General features: G+C 41.5%; 1 protein-coding gene across 5 annotated transcripts in view; it reads left to right on the plus strand.

Annotated features, from left to right (window-relative positions):
* The window catches only part of LOC128734284 (plexin-B), a 748,132-nt gene that overhangs the window by 223,356 nt on the left and 496,797 nt on the right, over positions 1–27,979 (plus strand). For all 5 annotated transcript variants that reach the window (XM_053828386.1, XM_053828387.1, XM_053828388.1 and 2 more), the window contains 2 exons: positions 16,875–17,000; positions 17,057–17,863. In XM_053828386.1, the coding sequence (XP_053684361.1) occupies positions 16,875–17,000; positions 17,057–17,863 (933 nt within the window). The remainder of the gene's footprint in view (positions 1–16,874; positions 17,001–17,056; positions 17,864–27,979) is intronic.

The raw sequence follows: 27,979 nt of genomic DNA on the forward strand, positions 1-27,979 counted from the left end.
ATTTTGACTGGGAAAACTTGGTTTTAGGTTTATAGATCCTTCGGAAGAATTTCTTGAAATTTAAAGTTCTATCGTCTGATGCAATTTAAATTTTGATTAATCCCCCTAAAAGTGAAATAAAAAAATTATTTTTCTTCAGTTTCAATATAACACATTGATGTGTTCTGCAAAGTGTTAGAACATATTACTACAAGAAATTTTGTTGAATACAGTAACCTTCTATCTAATCAGCGAAGGTAGAAAAATCTGATTCATTGTATATGAATTTGTAAAATCAGTTTTTTCTATTTTAGCTCTTTTTGTAATTGTTGTATGACAGAATTGCATAAATAGTAAAAATACACAACTTTGCTGAACATAGTATACTTCTATGTTTGCTTGTTTAGGAACTGTAGGAACTTTGATTATAAAAAATACCCTGATTTTGACCCCGAATTACTCGACTACCAAGAGACGGATACATTTTAAACATATTACATTTGCTGGTAGTTTTGCTGCATACAGACACCATTTTTCCATATGAAGAAACGAGAGAAAATTCCAGTTGGGGCCAATTACGGTACACCTCATATGCTACTTGCTTCGTTTCTGTGATGTCGGTTTATGCTAATCTATTTTCCAAACAATTTAAACTATCAATGCATTGAATAATTTCAACATTTTGCTCATAACAAGTTTATTGAAGAATATACGTTAGTATATACGTAATATACGATTTGTAACTTTATAACAATATGGCATTCAAAAACCTACACATGGTGTGCAAAATACAACAGACGGAGTAACCGAAGGTAAATAAAAATTGATGAAATTTATTCAACAAAACTTTATTGTTGTGCATCAAATAGAATGGCATTACAGGAAATTATGCATAGTTCAAAAACCTATAAACTAGACCTTTACTACGCAATGTATATGTTAAAGAATAATATTTGCTCTTACAACTTACTTTTACTTGCACTTACCCTCATTAGTAACAACTTACTCAGCAATTTTATGAGAAAAAGAACTATCAAAATTTATAAGTGCTTCTATTTGGTTCAAATTTTGTAAACTTATTCAATTTCCAAAAATTTCATGTAAACCAAACGTGTCGATTTCTATCTCAAACAGCAAGTAAGACCGTATAACAAAGGTTCGTTTCACCACTAGGTGGATTAAATCAGGTTTTTTTTATTTTAACGAGTAGGGAAATCTGCTATCAGACACCTGAGAAGACAACTCAGGGAGTGGGGTTTGGTATCCCGACCCCCCTACTGGGGCGTGAGGATCCAGACCCACTAAAACCCTACTCGAGTCTCCAGCCTCAATCCCCCCTGGCACCACCTTATCGGTATTACTTCAGGGAGGGTCTATTGTGCTTAACGCACCCTCTTAGATAACTACTGGACTATGGTAGTTAGGATGTTTATTCGCCGTTGATCGGCTTTCCAGCGGTTTTGTAGCTCAAGTACGATCTGGGTAGCAGCCGCGTTGACCTCACCCCAGACGTCCGAGCTAGAACACATCCTTTGGACTAAGTTATCCGGAGTAGTGTCCTGTCCGCTCACTGCCATCATGTTGCTTCTCACGCCCGCGAAGCGTGGGCATATGAAGAAAGCATGTTCTGCAGTTTCCTCAACGTCCACGCATTCGGGACACGCGAGGTACTCCGCATGCCCAAACTTGTGCAGAGACTGTCTAAAACAACCATGCCTTCACAGAATTTGTGTCAGGTGTAAGTTTACTTCGCCGTGGCGCCTGTTGACCCACCCGGATAGTTCCGGGATAAGTCGATGTGTCCACCGGTTTTTTGTGGAGTTAGACCATGCCCGCTGCCATGTCATCGAGGCCGATCTTGTGGTACTCCGTATGCCTCTAGTTCCACGTTGGTTGAAGCACTCTACGTCCTCGCTGATGATGATACCAATAGGCATCACCCGCTAAGACGCAGATTGCGTCATGTGAAACTGTGCGATACGCACTCGCCACTCTTAAGCACATGAGACGATAGGTGCTTTCCAGCTTGGCTAGATAACTTTTGGTACCTAACGCCGATGACCACACCGGCCCGCCATACCTGAGTATGGACTGGACCACGTTGGCTAAAAGCCTTCGCTTGCTGCCATATACCGCAGAGCTATTAGACATCATACGAGACAATGCCGAAATAGCTGTGGAAGCCTTCTTGCAGGCATAGTCGACGTGGCTCCCAAACTTGAGGTTGTCGTCGACCATGACTCCCAGGAGTTTTAAGGACCGCGTTGACGAAATAGTGCAGTCCCCGACGCTGATATTTGCTTGCTGCACCGACTTTTCTTTGATTTCAGATTTCAATTGTCATTTTGTTCACTTGCTGTTACTCACAATTGTACACGAAAAGCAAACAGCGAAGAAAAGCAGTTAATTTAAGCATGTAGGTATAGTGGTGTATAGGATTAAAAATGAGTTGATTTTTCCAAATAAATTTATACAAATTTCAAACAAATTTTGCGCATCAATAGATGCTCTTTTCAATCAATAGATACTTACTTACTTACTTAGGTGGCTTGCCGTCCTAAGACAAATCCTGTTGAACAAAATTTCTCCATGTAACTCGGTTGAGGGCTACCGCTCTCCAATTTCTCGGACACCGAGTACTCTCCGCCAGATCTCGCTCCACCTGGTCTAACCATCTTGCTCGCTGCGCTCCTGGTCGTCTTGTTCCTACCGGATTTGAGGCGAACACCATCTTTGCAGGGTAGTTGTCCGGCATTCTTACAACATGCCCTGCCCATCGCATCCGTCCAGCTTTAGCCACCTTCTGGATACTGGGTTCGCCATAGAGCTGTGCGAGTTCATGGTTCATCCTCCGCCTCCATACTCCGTTCTCCTGTACGCCGCCGAAGATCGTTCTTAGCACTCGTCGTTCGAAAACTCCGAGCACTCGCAGGTCCTCCTCGAGCATTGTCCATGTTTCATGCCCGTAGAGAACAACCGGTCTAATAAGCGTCTTGTACAGGGTGCACTTTGTACGGGGACTTAGTCTGCTCGACCGCAATTGCTTGTGGAGCCCATAGTAAGCACGACTTCCGCTGATAATACGCCTCCGAATCTCACGGCTGGTATCATTGTCTGCCGTTACCAGTGAACCAAGGTAGACAAATTCATCGACTACCTCAAACTCATCGCCGTCGATCAATATACTACTGCCCAAGCGGTGTCGTTCGGCCTCGGTTCCGCTGGCCAGCATGTACTTTGTTTTAGACGTATTTACCTTTAACCCAATCTTTTCTGCTTCGCGCTTTAGTCTGGTGTACTGTTCAGCCACCGCCACAGATGTTCTGCCGATAATATCCATGTCATCGGCAAAGCAGACGAATTGACTAGATTTGTTGAATATCGTGCCCCGCGTGTTGATATCCGCTCGGTTCATAACACCTTGTAGCGCTATGTTGAACAGCAGGCATGAAAGACCATCACCTTGACGAAGCCCTCTGTGTGATTCGAATGAACTTGACAATCCACCCGAAATCCGAACACAGCACTGCGTACCATCCATCGTAGATTTAATCAGTTTGATGAGCTTCCTGGGGAAGCTGTTCTCGTCCATGATTTTCCATAGCTCTTTCCGGTCGATGGTATCATATGCGGCTTTGAAGTCAACGAATAAATGATGCGTGGGAACTCTGTATTCACGGCCCTTTTGGAGGATTTGCCGCAGTGTAAATATTTGATCCGTTGTAGACCGACCTTCGACGAAGCCGGCTTGATAAGTTCCCACAAATCTATTCGCAATTGGTGATAGACGGCGGAAAATGATTTGGGACAGCACTTTATAAGCGGCATTGAGAACGGTGATCGCTCGATAGTTCTCACAGTCCAACTTGTCGCCCTTTTTGTAGATCGGGCAGATAACCCCATATCCCAAATTCTAACAATTAGTCGGTGTAGACAAACGGCCAGCTTTTCTGGTCCCATTTTAATAAGCTCCGCTCCGATGCCATCTTTTCCAGCTGACTTGTTGTTCTTTAGCTGCATGATGGCCTCCTTAACTTCGCCTATCGTTGGGGCTGGTACCTCTTCCCCGTTTGCTGCACCGTCGAAATCGCTTTCCCCGCCGCCATGGTTTTCCGCCTGGGCGCCATTCAGGTGTTCGTCGAAGTGCTGCTTCCACCTATCCGTCACCTCACGATCGTCCGTCAGAATACTGCCAGTCTTATCCCGACACATTTCGGCTCGCGGCACAAAGCCCATGCGGGATCCGTTCAGTTTCTGGTAGAACTTCCGCGTTTCCTGAGAACGATGCAGCCGCTCCAACTCCGCATATTCCTGCTCTTCCAGGTTGCGCTTTTTCTCCCGAAAGATTTGGTTTCGCTGCATCTTCTTCTGTTTGTGTCTTTCCACGTTCTGACGTGTGGCACTGCGCATCTTGGCCGCCCGCGCAGCGTTCTCCTCATCCATCACCCTCCTACATTCATCGTCAAACCAATCGTTCCGCTGATTCCGGGCCACATGCCCGATGGAGCTCTCCGCTACACTGCTGATGGCTGTTTTGATAGTGTTCCAACAGTCCTCGAGAGGGGCTTCGTCCAGCTCGTCCTCTTCCGGCAGTGCAGCTTCGAGTGAATGCGCGTAGTTTGCGGCGACGTCTGGCTGCTTCAGCCGCGCGAGATCTAACCGAGGCTGGCGTCGGTACCGAATGTTGTTCACAACGGAGAGTCTTGGGCGCATCTTAACCATCACTAGGTAGTGGTCCGAGTCAACGTTAGCGCTTCGATAGGATCTGACGCCGATAATGTCTGAGAAGTGCCGACTGTCGATCAAAACGTGGTCGATCTGTGATTCTGTCTGATTTGGTGACCTCCAGGTGTACTTATGGTGGATTCTGTGCTGGAAAAAGGTACTACGTACGGCCATATTCTTGGAGGCGGCAAAGTCGATAAGTCTTAGGCCCATTTCATTGGTTCGCTGGTGTGCACTGAACCTTCCAATCACCGGTTTGTATTCCTCCTCCTGGCCGACCTGAGCATTGAAATCCCCGATGACGATCTTGATATCATGTTTTGGGCAGCGGTCGTATTCACTCTCCAACTGCGCGTAGAATTCATCCTTGTCGTCATCGGTACTTCTGAGGTGAGGGCTGTGCACGTTGATGATGCTTATGTTGAAGAATCGGCCCTTGATTCTCAACCTGCACATTCGAGGATTGATTGGCCACCACCCAATCACCCGTTTCCGCATCTCGCCCATCACTATGAAAGCTGTACCCAGCTCGCGTGTGTTGCCGCAGCTCTGGTAGATGGTATGTCCATCTCTGAACGTACGTACCGTTGAGCTCTTCCAGCACACCTCCTGCAGCGCTACGACGTCGAACTTGCGGCTCTTCAATACGTCGGAGAGCACTCGAGTGCTCCCTTGGAAGTTGAGAGATCGGCAGTTCCACGTCCCGAGTTTCCAATCCATAGTCCTTTTTCGTCGCGTGGGTCTATTCCGATTGTTCCAGTAAGAATATATTTGTTCTTCGTTCCATGCTTTAATATTTTTCGTGGTGACGGCTTGCAAAGCCTGCTACACCAACCCCCTGTTTCGCCGGAGGGCCAACGAAGCTCGAAAGAGCCCTCCTTTCCTGTCAGCATACGACCTTGGCTTCCACCGGGGTTGGTTACCCGATCTCCACCAAAGTTGCTCGTATCCCGGCTGGTACCACGAGGCGGTAGGAATAGGAGTTGCTGAATAAGAGGCTATGAACCACTGTAGGGTCTATTTTATGCCTACACGTGCACAAGGCACCGACGGTACGCATTATTCAGCCGTTTACCAGCCATCAATAGATACTAGAGCTTAGAAATGTTATATGAAAAATAGGAAGTAAACGTTGCACGGTAGTAATTTCGTAAAATTTGTTTTCGTTAGTGACATTTTAAAGGACAGATGTCTTATGTCATGTATCATGTTTCAACAAATAAATCAAAAATGACAAGCACTGAAAATCATATCGAACATATTTCCCATTCTCAAGCATGTTTAAGGCGCAGCTTTTGCAACCCTCTTGTTTTCCTAACCCTCCAACATTGTAAAAACGATGCGATCAAGCTAATGACTATCTTTTCATGAAAGTACATTCAAAAGAAGCATAAGTTTTGATTTTCATGCAAAAATAATTATCTGAAGGAGCGCCAGCTAAGAAAAAATTTCTCTTTTTCATATCTAATGCTCTATTCAGTTATTTTTTCTAATTCAGATATATTGCAAAATTGAAGCCAAGCAAACTAATAGTAAAATTTTGAGATTAATCATTTTGTTGTCGATATCCTTTGTCTTCAAAGGCGAAGTATTATAATAATTTTTCTGAACTCTTGTTTTTCAAAGATGCTAACTTTTGAACACATGGTATTGATTAATTATCAAAAAATCTGTTCTGAACACATATTTCATATTGTCAATTCAAAACAAGTTTCGTATGTGGCTCTGAAGCCCGAAAGTTAAGGCTGACCGATTATAAAACTAAATATGGTGTTACAAGTATTTACGCACCCAAGGAAAGAAAATTTAATTATTCTACGCAATACGTTGGTAATTTTACTGGCAAATAAGGATTTTGAGGAATACGGAACGGATATTTAAAAATGTAGTCAAGTTAATTATACACAGATGTTCCTGAGAAATTAAATAATGATTATTGTGACAGTAGAAAGGCTAGGTCACGCCGCTAGGTGGATTGATTCGGGTTTTTTCTTTTGTTTTTATAACTCTCACTTCACTGAAATTCACTGTGTTTTGCCTATCACTGTTCAGTGTATTGTCTTCATGACACCAGTTCAAATAATTTTGATAGTTTACGTTTTCTGTTCACAGAATTTTTCTCGATAGTAGTATACAGACACTTGACTAAATTAATTTTGTCTTCTCCAGTGGTCCGCATCATTTAAACACACCAAAGTCTAGTGACCGGATCAAAGTTTTTTTTTTATATCACATTTCACTAGGCACGGTTCGTGCCTCTGTCGTAGGTCGCCATCTAACATAATTATTACACGGTTTGCCGTCTAACATGATTATAACACTCTCTGCACTCGCGGTTATCTTTGTGCGCAACGAGGCGGACTACTCGCGACAGATTCCTGCCAGCAGGGCCTAAGCACTCCAATGACAGCCCATGGGTCCGAAAGGCCTAGGGTGTCATTGGAAGCGGAATGTCATCTATTAGCACAGCCCTTAGGTCCGGAAGGCCAAGGGGGCGCAATAAGAACTTGCTAGCTTAACGGTGGATAGGAATCAATTCTCTTCATTTATTCAAAGACTGTTCTATTTATACTCGAATTGTGACATCGTCACAAATCGATATTTTGGAATCGATACTTGGTGGTTTACAATGTTTCTTAATGTTAAAACGAGATAGACTACCGAGACAGCAGGTATCGAAAAAAGGTTCTATATATTTAATTGTTCAATTGCGCTATGTACGTAATGATTGTAATGTGACCCTTGCCGAACACAGTTCGATGCCGGACCACCAGCAGCGTGGTCAGCATAAAATGTGCAGCCGATCGACGGTACTGGTGCTTGTGCATCGCGGCGGCCGGAAGAGTTTGGCTATGTTCTTATGACTCATTTCTTACTGTTTGTTTACTGTTTAAATGATGATCAATTTGGATGGCGTACGTATAGTATAATAGAATAAATTCTTGTCACCAAAAACATCCACATGCCAAATTTTTTTCTACTTGCTTGATTAGTTCTCGAGTTATGCAGAAATTTGTGTTTCATTTGTATGGGAGTCCCCCCTCTTAGTGGGGGGAGGGGTCTCTAACCATCACTAAAACCTTTCCTGGGCCCAAAAACCTCTATATGCAAATTTTCACGCCGATCGGTTCAGTAGTTTTCGATTCTATAAGGAACATACGGACAGACAGACAGACAGAAATCCTTTTTTATAAGTATAGATTTTTAAATTGCTTACATGACTTTCAATTTGCTTACATATAATTTAGTCTTTTGTTCTTGTTCACGCTGCAGTGGCGGTGTACAAATTCGTTTCGGAAGCAATCGTTGAATTTACTCTTCAAATTGACCCTTAAAAGGATCTTTGTAACGATGCTCCGAAATTGCAGTTGTTAAAGTGAGAAACAGGGGCTTTTCAAATTTGTACAGCACCAACGTGCATTTTGTTTTCTTCCTTTGATAGCTTATGATGTTTACAGGTAGATGGTCAAAACAAAACTTTGGCGTAAAAACTTAATTTTTATTTTTATTTAATTTTATTTTTGCTAGTGAAGGAAAGCCTGTTGGAGTGAAACTCCTTTTAAGCCTCCGACAGGCACAAAACCTTCAATCTTTTCAAATTGAATACAGTGGTGTGCATTTTCCAGTGAGCGACATGCTCTTTTAAGGAAGTGCTTAACTACTTAATATCTAGTTAGTGAGGTTATTGACTTCATTTTAATTACAAATTTGATCTTCTAAACTATTTACGGGTAGCAGATTGTGGTTTGGTAGGTGGTGGCAGTAGATGTTGATGGGCGGCGGCGGCTAGTGGAGGAAGATAAGAGCAGAATAGAGATACAGTTTTAGTGGCGAGTGAATTAATGCAGAAACTGCTGAATTCTCATCTTGAACAAGTTCTTCACAGATGTTTTGAATTCGTTCAGAGTTGAGCAACTTTTACACATTGACGGCAGCTGGTTGAAAAGTTTACTTCCAATGAAGGTAAACTTCTTACGACCATACTCTGTTCTAGGGCGAGGGAGTATGAAATTCCCAGCTTGTCGAGCGCCGTTTTGTTGGTGTCTAATTAATGTTGAGTTGTGATGATACTGGGGATCATTTACAGTTTTCCACATATTGATCAATATTTGGAGTTCGTAGAGGGCCCTTATCGGTAGGACCGAATCGTTCACATTGGAGTATAGCATGTTGGTAGGATACAGGAATGGCTTTTTAAAAACAATTCTCAGGCACCTGTTTTGTAGTACTTGTAGTTCTCGCAAGTTTGCTTTGCTCGCTGAACCCCAATTCGCAACATGGTACTGAATTCGAGAATGCACCAGGGAGAAGTACATCATCTTAAGACAAGTTAGCGGCAAGAACGGTGAGACTCTTCGCAATATTCCGCATAATGAACTCAGCTTTTTCTTTAATGAGCTAATATGCGCAGTCCAGCTCATTGTAGCATCGATTGTCATTCCCAAATAACAATATACGTTAACCTTTTCAAGTGTTACACCTTGAACTGAAACAGGCACAAGGTCTGGTATCTGCTTCCGCATGGAGTGTATCAGCATGTATTTGGTCTTACTGAGATTGAGAGACAATTTGTTTTCATTGAAGAATTCCATAAGCAGCGTAACGTCCTCCTGGATTGGTCTTACAATCCTTCTGCAGTCGAGCGATTGGTAAAATACAGAAGTATCGTCAGCGAACAATCCGACCTTCCCGTGCAACTTCAACTTGCATAGGTCATTGATAAACAGTAAAAAGAACACAGGACCTAAATTGCTGCCACAGAGATGGGATGCTGAGGACTGGAGCAATTTCCAATAGACACATATTGAGTACGGTTGGTTAGGTAACTTCCCACTAGCATCTTGGTCGTTCCCCTTATTCCATAGGATTCAAGCTTTTGCACCAGTAACATGTGATCAACAGTATCGAATGCTTTTTTCAGACCGATAAATAAAACTCCCCCAAAGCGAGCGTTGTCGAGTGAGTCATAAATATCCTCTACCAAGTCACTTGAAGCTGCGAGCGTATTCAAGCCTTTCCTAAACCCATACTGATGGTTGTAGATCAAGTTGAAGCGGGAAGTATACTCAACCAACCTAGATACAATAAGCTTTTCAACAATTTTGTCGATTATAGACAACGTTGAGATTGGTCGATAGTTGTTGAGTTCCTTCGTGTCTCCTGATTTGAAAGCAGGAACTACGCGGGCTATTTTTAAACAGTCAGGATACTGTCCAGTTTATATGATTTCATTAAAATCATCTGTTAATAGCCATGCGAAAAACTCATGATGGGTTTTAATAAAGGTCGCTGTTCTTTTATCTGCTCCAGCAGATTTTTTTGGAGTCTAAATTGTTAATAAGCAGCACTATCTCGTTGATGGAGGCTGGTCTTAGGAACATAGATGATGAAGACAACGGCATAGTTCCAAAACGGTGGATGTTGCGATTACTCGTGATGGAATAAGCCAGATCAGTACCAATTTTACATAAATATTCATTAAAAGCCGTGCAAATCTGCAGTGAATCCGTGGTGATGTTTCCATTTACCCGAATTGCAGTCACTTGGTTTCTTGTAGCAGATTTTCCAATAGTTTGCTTTATTATTTTCCAAGCATTAGCTTGATTGTCCCCGCTAAGCATCCTCAGGTAGTATTCTCATTTGCAGCGAGCTTTTTTCGCTTGCAGCATTTTCGACACATGGGACAGCAGCTCTGCTGCATGTATATTGTTCGGATCAGTTCGCACTTTTTCCAGGTGGTTGTCTTTAATGCTTATGAGCCTCCACAAATCGAGCGTCATCCACGGACAGTGTCCTTTGATTCTCACCTGTACCGTAACCGTCCTTGTGCAGTCTCTAACGTGAGCATTATAACGACCAATCACATATTACAACTTCTCATTAGCAGTCATTGTCAGCGGTAAGTTCAACTTCGATTGATGGAAAAGTTCATTCAAACGGTTATGGTCTTTGATTTGTTTTGTCAAAAGCTTTACCGCGGTCTGGCAGATCATATCAAATGACTAGAATATTAAACAATGATCGCTCAGATCGGTGCCAATAACTGAATCAGCTAAATAATCGGAACATACAACATGATCGAGTACATTACCACTCGCAGGCCTCGTGGTAATTGTATTAGTAACTAACAAGTTATACGACGCCAACAGTCGTGTGTATTCACATACAATGTTGTTGGAGTTAATATTAACTGAAATGTTGGTATCCCCTACAATTATACATCTATGTCCGCTCCGAACTACTGAGATCACATTATTAAGCTCATGAAGAAATCTTTTTTTTTTATTTTTTTTTATTTAAATAATTTATTATATAATTAAACCTCCGCTCCCCCCACACCAAAAAGCTCACACAGAGAGCCCCCTGGTAATGAATACATTCAAATTAAAATAATAAAGTATAAAATAATAATAAGTGAGAGAAAGGAGTAGATTTTAATTACAACTAATTCTAATAATCAATGAGCACCCGGTGAAATTAAATTTCCTTTTAAGGGGCTCTACAGAATACAACTAAGCTACTGGTTCAACAAAAAACAAAAATTGATATCCGGCTATCTTAATGTTAATTCTAATCTATGTGGGTTAGGTTGATGCGCTTAAATTATATAATTGCTTATGTTTAACTTGAATAATTGCTTTAATTGCTATCTTCTAACATCAAATCCAGGTGGTCTATAGACAGCATGCAAATCAATGGGTTTACCATAGGTTTTAAATTGGCAGTGAATATGATGGAACCCATCGACAGTTCTGTTCACACATACGTTCCCATTCAGCTCATCTCGAAAAAAAAACAGCTAGCCACCCGTGAGAGTCGCTTCTGCACGAAAACGTCCCATTATATCCGTCTATCTTGTATAATTGAGTACGATCATCTTTGATCCAGGTCTCACAGAGCACAATAACATCCACACGCTCATTGCACCTTTCCAACAACTCTTTAATGGAATCAAATTTTGATAAATCATTTCTTCCAATCTTCAAAACAATTACAAAATCTATTACTACACATATTTTGTTTTTAATAAATTTAGATTCTTACTGCCGACGCTTCGGAGCGCGGAGTGTGAGGTAGAGTTGGCATTAAGTTGCCTTTTCAGGGTACATCTCTCCAGCTCTTCTAGGTCCTTACGGCTGCGAATAATTTCAGTCCTCGAGTTATCAGTTCGCTTAACTAAAATTGCACCATTCCGTCCCGGCCAGATGTATTTACATTCCAACAATGTTTGCGCCTCTTTTACGTCACTAAGCAATTTCATGCCAAATGCTGTTAATTCGTCCCGTAGAGTAATTTCTTTCCTGGGCGCGGAATAGAAGAGTCAATATCCGTGGACAAAGGTAAACCACGGCTCCTCTTTGTTGCGAATAAATCCTCTTTATAGCATATGTCACTGAAGCACACTTTGATCGGGGGAGCTCTCGCATCGGTAGGGTTAAAATTCTTCGGCAACAAACGTTTGGCTTCCACGATCGCTCCGTTGGGCAACTGACATCCAACAACAGCAGCAGCATTGTATACCGTTTGTATAGGGTCTTCATTATTTTTCATGGGCATACCTATTATTATAGCATTTTTTGACACAGTGGCTCGGTTAAGCTGATCCAACTCTCGTTCAAGACCGTCGATGCGGTCATCCATCGCATGTTGCTTAGAAGTGAGTGATTCGACGTTTGTTTTTAATGTATTGTTGTCGATTTTCAGAGATTTTACCTCTGATAGTAGCGTATCTAATTTATCGGAGAGAAAACTTTGAAACTTCTCCATCTCACTAACCGTTTGTTGCACGACGCGCATTTCAGCCCGTGACTCACGTACCTCCGCCAGAACAGCTTGGATCTGCATTAATACTTGGGATTCAACCGCAGTAGTGTTCGTCGTTCGCTGGTAAAGTTCATGACATTCCGTGAAGCAGTAATAAGGCTCACTGCGAAGTTTACGCACCGCATTACCGAAGTGTGCACATTTATGACAATAAACACATTCAATCACTCTCTTGGCTTCCTTTTCCTCTTTTTTGCAAATAACGCAAATAATTGCATCCTCGGACATCGCTGACGCTTGAGGTTTTCTGTGACACTTCACTAAAATCGCACTAAATAAATTGATGATCAGCCGTAGCAGCAACAAACCGGTATACAATGCACAGTATTAAATGACAGGAATATATTGTGAAATATTTCAAGCGTTGCACTTTGATGACAATGATAAATATGACAAAGACTGCATTTTTTAGAAAAATGATAGCAGATATAATATAGCTCAACAGACCAATTTTGTTACATGATTTTATGTGCTCTTTACTGCATGCATTTTCGAGATAACACCGAATTATAAACGCTTTCACCTCGAATTTGATGTATTTTGATTAGAAGATGGTCAATTAAATCCGCCGAAATAATTGAAACTCCATTATAGGTGAGTTGTTGCTTAGATAACCTCACAGTGTTGCCAGGATTTTTTTGCATTTCTGGTCATCAGTCGAATGTAAGCAAATTGGAAGCTATACTAATGAGTCATACAAATGCAAGGTCCGAAATCGGGTCACTAGGAGAAAAGACAGCCCTATTAGAACATTCACAGATTTAATCTAAGCCAAACGTCCATAGTAGATCACAGATTTGCCCCACAGATTCCGATCGCACACAGTACCATTTCTAGAAATCTGTCACATCACAAACACACCAAACACAGTAAACAAGCGTGTAGACGTTGAAGGTCTGAACACCACCTACGCAGCAATCTTACATACACAAAAGAATAAGCACAGTAATAGATAGATTGGAAAGGCCCAACAGCTGAACTGAAATATTTTAAACAACAGAAACCCTTTGTAAAGAAGCGCTTAGTGTTCCGCAGTATAGTTCAAAGCAGGAAAAACTTTTTGAAATTTGAATCAGGGCAATATCTAAAATACAGTGCACCTTTAAAATAAATATTTCCCTCCGTTTCCAGCTCATGTACCAACTACTACCCTCCATGACCGTAATATATACAATCCTAAGAACAGAACAAAAGACTAAATGACATGTAGGCACATTGAAATTTATGTAAGCAACTTAAAAATAACATTATAAATGTATTTTACTACCACAGTACTCCTTGAAAAAGACACCAACAAAGTGTCGAAACGTCGGGAAAACATCAAACTTCATTCTTGATAAATTTCTCCGAAGGCTGCCCTGCCGAATATTAACAGTTACAATTGAATCCAGTCGATAAAAAACACAACCCATCTCATTTAAGAACGTGACACTCTTTGCCCCATTGATTGACGCACTTTGCCCCGCTGTTTTCCACTACCAGAAAAAAGGGTCTTTTTCAATACTCTTGGAAAAATAGAAAAAACATTTTCTATTGCTCATATTTCCATTTATTTAGAAAATATCCTAAAATGTTATGTACATAGCGCACTGTGGTTAAAATACTGATATTTTTTAATCTAGCACAGTTTGAGCTTAAGTGACACTCTTTGCCCCGTCTTACCCTACGTTCAAGTCATTGTGTCGCCGTGATAAGCGGAAAAACAAAGAAGCGAAGAGAATTTCTTATTGCTACTTATATTCTTTTAAAAAGTTGCTCGAGAATTCGTTTTGTAATAGTTTCATTAGGTACTTGAAACGCGTCAGTTCATTTGGTTTTTTTTCAGGTGTGGACTCATCACTGCGACCAGTATAGTTGATCTATTGTGATATCGCCCGGGACTTTACTGTATAACCTGCACTGCATTTCTTTTTACTATAATCGCTATTGGGAGAGCTATATGCTTATTAAATTTTATGCGTGCTTGTGTGTATTGGGGTTTACCCTTCTTTCAACGCTTGATTTACTTTAAACTCCTTATTCCTCGCTGCCAGTACTATCCCATATTATAGCCGTCCCTGGCGAGGACTCATTCGTTCCTCTGACCAGTACACTTAACTATAGGAGGGACTTTTGCACTGTCAAGAGGCTTCAGTGGGTAAATATGGAATTCAGCATGAAGGAACGGTAAATGAGGGGCCTGAGAATAAACCCATGCTAAAGTCATTTGACATCGAATGGTCTGATTCTACTAAGATTCGAACCCACGACCACTCGCTTGTCAAAGCAGGCTCGGTATCCTTGCGGCTTCGGAGCCCCCTTCATTTGGTTTGATTCTATCAATATAAATGTCATAGAATTAAATACCGCTACACTGCTACCACCAGGGATGGCACGATAACTTTGACTCAATTCACATTCATTTGACAGTACCGTCTCAGTCAAGCAAAATTTGACAAAGTTTTATATGGGACATTTGTAGAATTAGTTATTATCTACTATTTTGCTGAATAAAGTTTTGCTGTATCTTTTGTAGTTACGGCGCTACAATGCTAGTAACTCGTTAATGACTAAACGAACGTTCACTTAGTCACTAAAGAGATTCTAGCATTGTAGCACCGTAAATACAAAAGATACAGCAATACTTTATTCAGAAAAGTTGTAGATAATAACTAGTTCTTCAATCGTCCCATAAATCACTTTTTCTGCATGACTACTGTCAAATGAATGTGAATTGAGTCAAAGTGATTGTGCCATTCCTGGCTACCACTACAGTGCACCGAGAACCGTAACCAAAAAATAGAAACAATCTTACCTCTCTGACAAGACCGATAGCGGTGCTATTTCCTTTATGTCAAGAAATATTTGTGCCAAGTTTGATAAAGAACCGTCCAGGTGTTTCGGAGTTATGGCCTCCCCCCCCCCCTTTTTTTTAGGGACCTTTTCCCTTTCGTCAACCTCCCAGTGCTGTTTCCTTCATGTCAAGAAATATTTGTGCCAAGTTTGGATTGCCGGTGGTCGTGGAAAACAACACAAATAAGGTGATCCAGCGGCCTATTCAAGCAGGACATCGATTTTTCTTAACTCTTCGCAAAACGTTACGATCAAGCGGCATAAACAGCCGTACGACAATGTACAAACCTCTATTAGACCAATAGTCTCTATGGATTTGATAATGCTCACGGAGGACATACGCGCCCTTGCGGACGATATTTGATAGAGTACACATTGAAAGCGGGAGTGGAGGGAGGTGTATGGAGCAAGGGTAACAGGCAGAGCTTGGGGAGATTACCAACGTAGATTTGACAAAAGTTGGTCAGCTACGGTGATCTGGACAGGCACACGTCGGAGAACCATTTTGGGTTTTATGTCATAACCCCGTGGGTATCCAGAACAGAAGGGCTCAACGTGCGAAATGGCTTGACTAGGTCTAAACCGATATTTTTATTTCTATAAAAAACTGCGACTTCAGAAAAATCTGGGAAATGGGCGACGAGTAACCCAAGATCGAGTTGAATGAAGCTTAAGACAATACGAACCACGCGGACTCTAAGCTGCTGACGACGACAACGAGGATCATACAACCTCATTTGAAATGCCCAATCTACGCCCATGGACCTTACACTTAACCCTCCGTTACTCGCGTTGTTGTATTTTGTACAACGCCTGTGAACCGTTAACTTTATCTCGGTATATCTCGGGATTCCAGCAATAAAGAAAATTTTTAGTAAAGTTGATCCGCGAACCAAGATCTTTCAAACGGTGGAAAAAGTTTCATAAGTTTTTAACCAAGTGGCATTAGTATTCAAGTGGATTCTGTTAGGTTTTAGCATGTCTATAAATCGAAGTTGGCGCAAGTAATGAAAGGTTAACCGTTATTGACCGTTATTGATTGAACCGTTATAGTTTTTCGGTTCAAAAAACGTATTGATAATGTTTTACGCTCAGCCCGGTGTCACCAATACACTCTCACATACGATTTGACAGTACCCCCATACCGATGGGCTCCTCGGTGCTGGGCCCCAAACAACAATGGCCGCTACACAGAATTTCTATGAAGTGATTTCCCGCCCAGTGCTTTTGACGTTTAGATTTGAGTCATAGAAAAATGGCGATGTACCGGGGGGTCGTTTACGCTACACTCAACTGCTGTAGCACCATGCCCTACTTGTAATTACCACTTTGACTTTTAGTTTATTTTCACTTCACTGGAACTGTAAATTATGAAGCGATCCAGTTTTTAATCTGTATTCCATGCGAGCGAAGATATACGCTTTTTCACTTGCTTTTATTTTCATTTCGCCTTCACACTGTATACTATGCTTAAGAAGTAACTACAAAGACTTTTATCGTTTCGTTTGCTTTAGGTTCTGCTGTCAGGACCATCTGCAGGAGAATATGAGAAAATAGAAGTCGATAATGGGCACAAAATATTACCTGATACAATATTGTCTCCCAAATCAGATTATCTGTTTGTTTTATCGGAGAGAAGGGTAAAGTATAAATTGCAGTCGAAGAAATCCAAATAATAATATGTTTTTCTTTTTAGGTGACGAAAATGAAAATAGAACATTGTAATACATTTACTAATTGTTCGAGTTGTTTAGATTCTAGAGATCCGTTTTGCGGCTGGTGTTCTCTTGAGAAACGATGCACTGTACGCAACGAATGCCAAAAAGACACTAGTACAGCTCGTTGGCTTTCAATTAGCACAGGACAACAATGTATCGATTTTGAAATGGTTTCTCCTGACAAAATTCCGATTAATCAAATGACCATTGTAAACTTGGTTATTCGCACATTGCCCGAATTACCGTATAACTCAAAATACAAGTGCGTTTTCGGAAATGCATCACCTATCGATGCAAACGTTACTTCCGATGGGATAGTATGCACTACTCCTCCAATAGATTCGCGCCCAGTACTAAATGCAAACAGTGATCATGTTTTAGTTCCTTTAAGTGTCAGAAGCTCAGAAACTAACAAAGATTTTGTTTCACGAAACTTTGCATTTTATGACTGTTCACGTCATACCAATTGCCGTAATTGCCTCCGTAGTAAGTGGAACTGTAACTGGTGCGTCTATGACAATAAGTGTGTTTCTAATAGTTCAACATGTCGCAGCTCAGGCAGTATAGTAACTGATGAAATAAGTTGTCCTCACTTTAAACGACAATCACAGCTCGTGTTACTTCCAAATAAAGTTCCGAAGGAGATCAAATTAGAAGTTGAGAATCTTCCCAGGCCACAAAGCGCTCACACTGGTTTCCTGTGCACTGTCAACATTGAAGGAGCTCACATGGTATTGCCAGCACGTGTTGAGTCAAATAAATATGTTGTATGCGAGAAAACACTTGTAAGTATATTCCCTGCAAATATGATATTGGTATACATATAGAGAGAAATCCTCTATAATCGGACACTTAAGGGTTTTCAGATAAAACGCAATAAATCCCGGCTTTATTACATCTATTTTCCCATTAATGTGGAGAAAAACAATATTACAACCAAAAAACCCGAATTAATCCACCTAGCGGCGTGACTTAGCCTTTCTACTGCCACAATAAGGCCATTACAAATATTTTATAAAGTTTTTGTCCTTCCGGTGTTGGGCCACTGAAGGAGGGGGCGAAAAAAAAGAGATTTTTTTAATCGAGCAAAAAAAAATATTTATTTTAGGCATTTTTATTTAAAGTTTAAACGTGAAAACCAAATCTATTCTTTCTTTTAAAATATACGTTATTATTTTCCATGCAAAAATCTACGAAAAAAGACAAAAACGAAAGAAAAATTTTTCGGCCGATTTTTGGAAATTTCGTTGTTTGAATTTCCATTTTTGTTTCGTGCTTGAAGCATTAACTCAACTCGTACACTCATTTTTCGAGTTTTTCAGGCTGTAGAATCCACAGACAATTGATTTTATGAAAAAAAGGTGAATGAAAAAAAGGGGGGGGTGACAAAAACTTTTGAAATTATTTGCAATGGCCATTATTTAATTTCTCAGGAACATCTATGTATAATTAACTGGACTATATTTTTAAATATCCGTTCCGTATTCCTCAAAATCCTTATTTGCCAGTAAAATTTCCAACGTATTGCGTAGAATAATTATATTTTCTTTCCTTGAGTGCGTAAATACTTGTAAGCGTCATTTATGTTACTTGATGAACACCTTATTTAGTTTTATAATCGGTCGTCCTCAACTTTCGGTTTAGCTTCAGAGCCACATACGAAACTTGTTTTGAATTGACAATATGAAATATGTGTTCATAGCAGATTTTTTGATATTTTGATATTATGCGTTCAAAAGTTAGCATCTTTGAAAAACAAGAGTTCAGAAAAATTATTATACTTCGCTTTTGAAGAAAAAGGATATCGACAACAAAATGATTAATCTCAAAATTTTACTATTAGTTTGCTTGGCTTCAATTTTGCATTATATCTGAATTACGAAAAATAACTGAATAGAGCATTAGATATGAAAAAGAGAAATTGAACTTTTTCTTAGCTGGCGCTCCTTTAAATAATTATTTTTGTATGAAAATCAAAACTTAAGCTTCTTTTGAATATACTTTCATGAAAAGATAGTCATTAGCTTGATCGCATCGTTTTTACAGTGTTAGAGGGCTAGGAAAACAAGATGAGATCGAAGCTGCGCCATAAACATGCTTTTGAATGGGAAATATGATCGATATGATTTCCAGTGCTTGTCATTTTTGATTTATTTATTAAAACATGATACATGACATAAGACATCTGTCCTTTAAAATGTCACTAACGAAAACAACTCTTACAAAATTACTACCGTGAAACGTTCACTTCCTATTTTTCATATAACATTTCTAAGCTCTAGCATGGGGGGTCCTGTAGCCGCAAGGTTACCGAGTATGCCTTGACAAGCGAGTGGTCGTTGGTTCGAATCTTAGTAGAATCAGACCATTCGATGTTTAGTGACTTTAGCATGGGTTTATTCTCAGGCCCCTCCACATCCTTCCTACTGCATTCTGCATTTACTAACAATGAAAGTCTCTGGCCAGGGCACGTTATCAGATTGGCACTTGCTTGAAGTGCGAATGAAGCCTCTTGTTCAAGGGCAAATTATAGCTTGTTCCGCTTCCTGGTTCTAGGAACGAGATTGGTAATGCATAAGTAGTAAGGAACACGTACATACACACATACTCACCCTCACTCTGTGCTGAACTCTGCTTTACCGACCATGAAGCCTTTAGCCGGGACTGGTTATAAGAATGATACTTGCTCGAGGTGCGAATGAAGCCTCTTGTCCAAGGACAAATTGTAACTAGTCTTCGCACTTCCTGGCTCTAGAGCTAGATTGGTTGAAAAGTAGTAAGAAGCGTTGAGGGAAAAAGGGGCGAAAACACACCGACACTTTAAGCACGGATAATAAGCACTTCGCTCACTCTAGAGCGATACTGCAATAACAACGAAGTGCGGAACAACACCTGGATAAGATCGCAATAGATCAAAATGCTGGTCGTAGTGGTAATATTCATACACACAAAAAAAAAGGTCTAGTATCTATTGATTATTGATTATTGATTTGGACAACACTGGTAGACACCAGGGCTGAAAACAGTTGACAGAAAACAATGAGTTTGAAAAAAGGAAAATATCAGTTCATTATATTCCCTCTATTGTAACATCAACATCAAATCATAGCACTCGGAGATATTTGATACCTACATATCCAAAGGCTGATTTGGAATTTGCGCGCGTCTTACTTTCCCTACGCAGTCTAGTGAGCTACTTTCAGTTATCAAAAAAATCAGCATTCAACAAATGAAATGATTTTTTCAGTAACGCTTCTAGACACACAGGCAGTTAACATGCATTGCGTCTATGACACAAGAATTTAGTTTTAAGATTTTTTACTTAACACTTCAATTCTAATCACAATAATTGTACAACTAAACAAAAACTTTTGCTGCATATACCTAAAAAAAATGAAATTCTAATAGCGTCTGAACTAACCATTCATGATTGAACACACAATGTAAATTATATTATAAGCATTTTTATAAACACTCTTGATACGCATAGGCGCTCCAGGAAAAAAATCATTTAGTTGAAATGAAAATGATTTTCTTTAAAGTCCAGACTCAGTGATAGCATGTGTGAGTTGACTGCCACAATCGCTAAAGGAAAAACAAAGTTCACATACTGGACGGCGGCGTTCACGATAGCGCCCTTAATTCATTTATCAGGTAGCACGAATCATAGGTTGCTGATTTCGTAGCTAACTCATTTCGGCGCATTTTAACAGTATGATTTTGAATTTTTGCAGCTCTGGTAGACACGGTAGCAGCTCTTCGTTTTCACTCGCGGTTAATTTCGTTAATTTTACATTGTAGAGTTATTTAAACTGCAAAATTTTTACGTTCAACGTTATTTATAAGTGTTCTGGCTGTGACACGTCGTGAAGTATCATCGAAATAGTCTTACAGTCACGGGATACGGCCCTTTTCAGTTTGACAACTTCACGCCATACAGTGATCCCGCTTCGGCTGCTATTGTTCTATAGTTTTGTGGCTTTTAACCGCCATCGCGCTACACTCCCGGCCAAAATCGTCGAAGAGTTCTATTCTACTGCTCGGTGTGAACCGTCGTATGTGTCTGTAGATTAAAAACAAAAATCGTCAGTATTGTGTATGTATCGCATCCATAATCATGGAAGAGGAAAAGTGCGATCTATGCGGTCTGCCTAACCCCCCATCCAAGCGAAAGGGGAGAAAAGCAAAACAGATCAACTGGATCTGCTGCGACAGCTGCTCTGTATGGTGTCATACTATCTGTGTTCGAATCAGTGACACGGAATTAAGTAACGTACAGAACTACAAGTACTTTTGTGAGAAATGTACCATCCGAGGAAGTTTAGTTAAAATAACAACAAACAACTCCGATAATCATCTGGATGATAAAATCAAACAGCTAAACCAATCCATCTTTGATTTGTCTGCACAACTAGCAAGTTGAAGCCTTGAAGCCTTGAAGAGCTCGATGGTGTCCGGTTAACTAATAAGAGACCGCACGACCGGCTGCAGGGTAAACTGAACAGTGCAAATCAGCTTAACGGTCAATGCTCTGTCCAAAGCGAACTGATCACCAACATAGGAAAGAAGCTAGAGATGATTGAATCGGGCGCGAAGCTAGCTAGTACCTGCTCGCAGTCAGTTAATTGTTGCCGTCTTGCTATTAACAAAATTCCTTATCAGGAGGGACAGAATGTTCGCAGCATCGTCGAAAGTGTACTTAATTTCCTTGACATCCACGAAGAGATGCCACACGTCAGCAATTGCTTTCGAACCGAAGTGAAAACATCAAAATGGTCCAATCGTAATATATCCCCAACGATAGTTGCAATCTTCGACAGTAGGGATGCACGGGATCGTGTACTCAGGAGATATTTCGACAGGCACAAAGAAGCCAAACTGTGTCACCTGAAGAATGCTCCTGCCCTTGATTACCGGTTCACGATAAACGAGATGCTGTCGATAAACGCCTTTCGGATGCGCAATCTTGCTCTTCGTCTGAAGCAAAAAAGGATTATCCAATCGGTCTACGTACGCAATGACACCATTTCCGTTTTGATCCCAGGAAGGAGGCAGTACACACTAGTTGGTACCACCGAGCATCTTCTGGAGCTCACTGGTCAAGACCGATGCACAAACGACTCATCTGTCTTCTTAGACGCGCTTTCGTTCGAAATGTCTTCTTCACGTTATTAACGTTTCAAACTCCAATACTGACGATTTTTAACTGTTAAACAGATATGTCAAACAACAATCCATCGAACCTTCGTATCGGACATCTCAATGTTCGAGGTCTTGAACATCATATTGATGGTGTAAAGCTACTTCTCGACAAAAATCAGTACCATTTCTTTGCTGTGACCGAAACCAGGCTAAAAGCATCAGCTCCTGTAGGACCCATCCGTATTCCGGCATACAATTTCATCAAGCATTCGCTGCCCACCGGTAGAGGACGTGGTACAAAGACATGTGGAGGAATCGGGCTATACGTGCGTAAAGGAATCAAAGCTACACCAATACTCAAATCAACATTCGACCCAACCGTCCCCGTCGGTCAAAGGTTTGAATTTCTTGCCGTAAAAGTGAGGATCAATGAGCTGAATATCTGTGTGGTAGCTCTCTACAATCCAGTCTGTTCTAATCCCCATTTCCCTCAGTGCTACGAAAAAATGCTTCTCGATCTACTCGATATTGGATATGACAGACTATTTATGACTGGTGACTTTAATATTAATATTGCCTCGACTCGTCCGACAACAAACCACACAGCGTTGCATCATATCAACAATACCTTCAACTTAACAATCCTTCCTACTGGTCCCACACGCATCACCGATCACACCACAACAACGATTGACCTGCTGATCACCGACAATCCAGGTTCGGTGATTAAATCAAAAACCATTATAGGCAGTACAATTTCGGACCACGAGGTAGTGTACTTACTAGCGAATATCAAGCTGCAGAGAACTGTTCCCCAAACCATGCGTGTTCGAAATTTCCGAGCCATTAATTCTCTCCAGCTGCAAGCCGACCTCCAAGCAAAAGACGTTCAACACTTCTACGCTGCTGAGGACTCTTCGGTGAAGGCGGATCTATTTACTGCCGAACTCAAGAATCTACTCCAGCACCATGCTCCTGAGCGCACAATTGTAGTACGTGACAAACGAACACCATGGATCACGGAACATATCAAGCATGCTGTGGAGCTGAAATCACTAGCATATACCCTGTATTCACGCATCCCGAACAGAACCAGAGGACCAATGGCAATGGCCAATGGCAGGACTATATACGAAAGCGCGACAGAGCCAACTCCCTCATTTTCGAAGCCAAAAAACGATATGCCGAACAGCATTTCGATCATACTCTGCCAGCGAAGCAACTGTGGTGCAACTTAAGAAGAGAAGGCATAATAATGCGAAAAAGAACCCACATACCGAAGAAACTAATGCGGATGAGCTAAACCGTTTCTTCAGCGATGGCCATCGCCAGGTGCGGGGCGCAAACCAAGTCAGAACACCGTTTGCACCCCTCCACCGCTCAATGATTGATCGAGGTGCAACCGAATTCGACTTCCGTCGCACAAACACTAACGAAATATGTCGTGAAATATTCGCAATCCAAACGAATGTAACTGGCTCGGATGAAATTCCTATTTCCTTCATTAAATTATTATGTCCATTTATCCTTCCACACCTGTCCCACCTGTTCAACTTTATAATTGAATCTAAATCCTTCCCCTCCAACTGGAAAAAAGCTATCATCACCCCCATCCCTAAACAATCCAACCCAACCCAGCCAAAAGACTTTCGGCCAATTATTGTACTACCTGCCATGTCGAAAGTGCTAGAAAAAATCCTTCTTTCACAAATCACGGAGTACCTGGATAATCCACACGTGCCTTTTCCTCTGCTGGCGAAACATCAATCGGGCTATCGAAAATCATACAGTACTGCTACTGCTCTTGCCAAAGTAGTACATGATGTATATTCCAACCTCGACAACCACACTTGCACGGTCATGGTCCTTGTTGATTTTTCTCTCGCATTTAACTGCGTAGATCATCAGATTCTTGGGACTAAACTTCACAATGAGTTCCTTTTCTCGGATGCAGCATGCGATCTGGTGGCTTCATTCTTGGAACGCAGAAAGCAATCGGTCCGCCTGGGTGGAATCCTATCAGAGGAGCGAGATGTTCACGATGGAACTCACGATGGATGGGGGTCTTGTCTGAGCGCGATTCTTTTTAGCTTGTACATAAACAGCCTGCCATCGACGTTGAAATGCAGCTACCATCTATACGCTGATGATTTGCAGGTCTATTTTTCTGGTCCAGCCTCTGATGTGGACAGACTTGTACGAGCCATCAACACAGACCTCGAAGCCATTGTGCACTGGGCCGATGCAAACCGGTTGGCCCCTAATCCAAAGAAAACTCAAGCCATCATCTTCAGTAAGACTGGGCCAATACTACCACAAACCAGCATTAGTTTTTGTGGTGAAATAGTGCCACTCTCTAATGAAGTAACGAACCTTGGACTTAAACTAGATCGCAGTTTGACTTGGGCTCATCAAGTGAACGACGTCGTCATGAAAACCTACAACGTTCTACGCACGTTTCGCCGTTTTTCCGCGGTGCTTTCACTGCAGACACGATGTAAGCTGGTGAGAGCGGTGGTAATGCCCATCTTCACGTATGGCGATATTGTATACTATCCTGGACTGTCAGCAACCCTAAAAGATCAATTGCAACGATGTTTCAAATCAGCTGTACGATTTGTCTACAAGCTGCAGCGACGAGACACAACCGCAGCTGTTCCAGGGTGTCGATTTCCTGGAGAAACATGGAAAATCAGGGAATATCAGGGAATTAATTTTTGGATCAGGGAAATCAGGGAATATCAGGGAATTTCAAATGCTATCAGGGAAATTTTATTTACCCGGAAATATTGTTGATCAACTTTGGAATCGAATCAAATTTCGTGTAAAATATACGCAGATTGATCGGTTGAATTAAAACTTGTCACATGTCTAGTGGCGATTCGATTATCTTTCAGTTTGTCGTAGATTTTTTATTTGTTTTGCGCCGTACAATTGGCAGACTTCACTCGCTGTAGTGCTCGAAATCGGCAATGGCAGGCCTCACGCACTTCACGGTGCAGACATCAAGAGCCCAAAGTGGGATACAGACTGTTATTTACACGCGATCTACAGCGTTTTCACCAATTGTAGAACTTTACACTCAGATGCCCCAAGCATTGATTATCTTCCTTCAGCGTCCATGATTCATGTCCGTTAAGGGTTACCGGGAGCATTAACGTTCTGTAGAATTTGCGTTTATGCGAGTTGGCAACCTTCAGGACTGGTTCAGCTGGTTACGTAATACGCAGAAAGCTTACACGTTTCTCTGCTCTGACGTGATCCGCAGTGAGTGCGCGACTGTTGGCCTAGTTCTTCTCATCTGTCATTTACTGGCATTCGACATTAAACAAGCTGTTACACTGTCTTCCACACGTTGTACCTATCACTTCCTTCATAGTTGTTGGCGCCATGGAGGATCCTCCACAGCCCTCTTACATCTTATTCCCTTTCTTCCTGCTGTTCTGCGAATCGTTGATCAAGCTTTCTGGTGTACTCCACTGCAACGTCATATGCTGTAAACCGCTTAATGTTGAAATGCAACATCCTCTCAGCGCGAGCCTTCACCGATTTCGATAACCTTGCGCGGATCTTACGACGAGATAGTGGTCAAAGTCGATAAGAAAATACCGTACATTGATGACTTCCAAAAAGTATCGAACATTAAGGATCGGTCTGGGAGCTAGAGTTTAGAATTTTCAAGTCGTACGCACCCCATAAATCCTTTCGAGCCTGTCATCGAATTCGTCGCTAGTAAAGCAATGTCAATATAGCAAGTCTTGGGCTTAAACCGTCAATAGACATTACCCTTCTTTATCGACAGACTTCGCAGCCGGTTGTTAGAGTTCAGGAAAATTACGGGGTCAGTGCAACGATCCTACTGACTCTATCTAGCAAAAACCGCCTAGCCGAGATTCGTACACGACTGGCTTGTTAGATCAGCATCGTACCTCGAAGCTAACTGCGCGGCTCAATTCGTCCCTAGTATCATCAGATTTATGATTTGTTGGTGAGTATACGTAAGCTGTAGTTGAAGAATTTGCCATATACGGTCATCGGACCGAACGGTCGGCCACCGAACTTCCTTCGAGTCAATGTAGGTCTCAAGCCTTGATAGTTGCAATCCGAAATCATGACACCCAGCTTTAGTCTTAACTTCGCATACTGTCCACCATTGAGGGTTAAAATATTTGCCATATGTGGACATTTTCTAACAATATATCTAGCTAAGCTTTTGCCGTACCTCGAGGCCAGCAAAACGCACAGTTTTGTACCAAAAATCTTAAGTGAATCATCTCCTTAACCCCATACTTTTTGCAGCAGAGATAATAAGCTGAAACTTCCAGGATACTTTTGTTTTAGTTCAATTAAAAAACCGCAGACATGTGTCCACCTTTCGGCAAAGTTACTAGTTTGAGCGTTCTGAAAGTTAGCAAGATTTGTTATGTTTACACGGCTGTAATTTTGTTGTATGTAACATCTAAGCTTTGTGGAAAACAGATCGATTAGATTATTTCCCAATCATTGTTTCTTTGGATTCAAGCTGATACCTCAAACATAATTGTCCCTATAGAATCGATAGAAGAGTGCGTTGCGTTTTCGAAACGCTGGTAAGAAATAGGTTAAGAATCTTTGATATGTGTTCTTAAAACACGAAGAAATCTAGCTTTAGTTAGCAGGTCGCATAAGCCATGGTAAAGGGTAAAAAACTAAAGCTAGAAATCGCCCAAATAAGCTTTATACTCGAGTTTTGAGGTTCAGGGAAAAATATTTAATGCATCAGGGAAAGTCAGGGAATTTTATTTTTGGATTTGAGTCGACACCCTGATTAAAATTCAATAGCGACCTATGGGACACCTAGACCTTTCATTTGACACTAAGAACATTAAAATCGGTCCAGCCATCTCCGAGAAAAGTGAGTGAGATTAAAAGCGTCACACACACACACACACACACACACACACACACACACACACACACACACACACACACACACACACACACACACACACACACACACACACACACACACACACACACACACACACACACACACACACACACACACACACACACACACACACACACACACACACACACACACACACACACACACACACACACACACACACACACACACACACACACACACACACACACACACACACACACACACACACACACACACACACACACACACACACACACACACACACACACACACACACACACACACACACACACACACACACACACACACACACACACACACACACACACACACACACACACACACACACACACACACACACACACACACACACACACACACACACACACACACACACACACACACACACACACACACACACACACACACACACACACACACACACACACACACACACACACACACACACACACACACACACACACACACACACACACACACACACACACACACACACACACACACACACACACACACACACACACACACACACACACACACACACACACACACACACACACACACACACACACACACACACACACACACACACACACACACACACACACACACACACACACACACACACACACACACACACACACACACACACACACACACACACACACACACACACACACACACACACACACACACAGAGAGAGAGAGAGAAAATGCTCAGTTTTCGAAACTGAGTCGAATGGTATATGACATTCGGCCCGCAGGACCTTCTTTCCATTTCCGGTTTTCCAAGTGATTTATATACCTT

Source organism: Sabethes cyaneus, chromosome 2 (genome assembly GCF_943734655.1).
Source record: "Sabethes cyaneus chromosome 2, idSabCyanKW18_F2, whole genome shotgun sequence".
NCBI classification, from domain to species: domain Eukaryota; kingdom Metazoa; phylum Arthropoda; class Insecta; order Diptera; family Culicidae; genus Sabethes; species Sabethes cyaneus.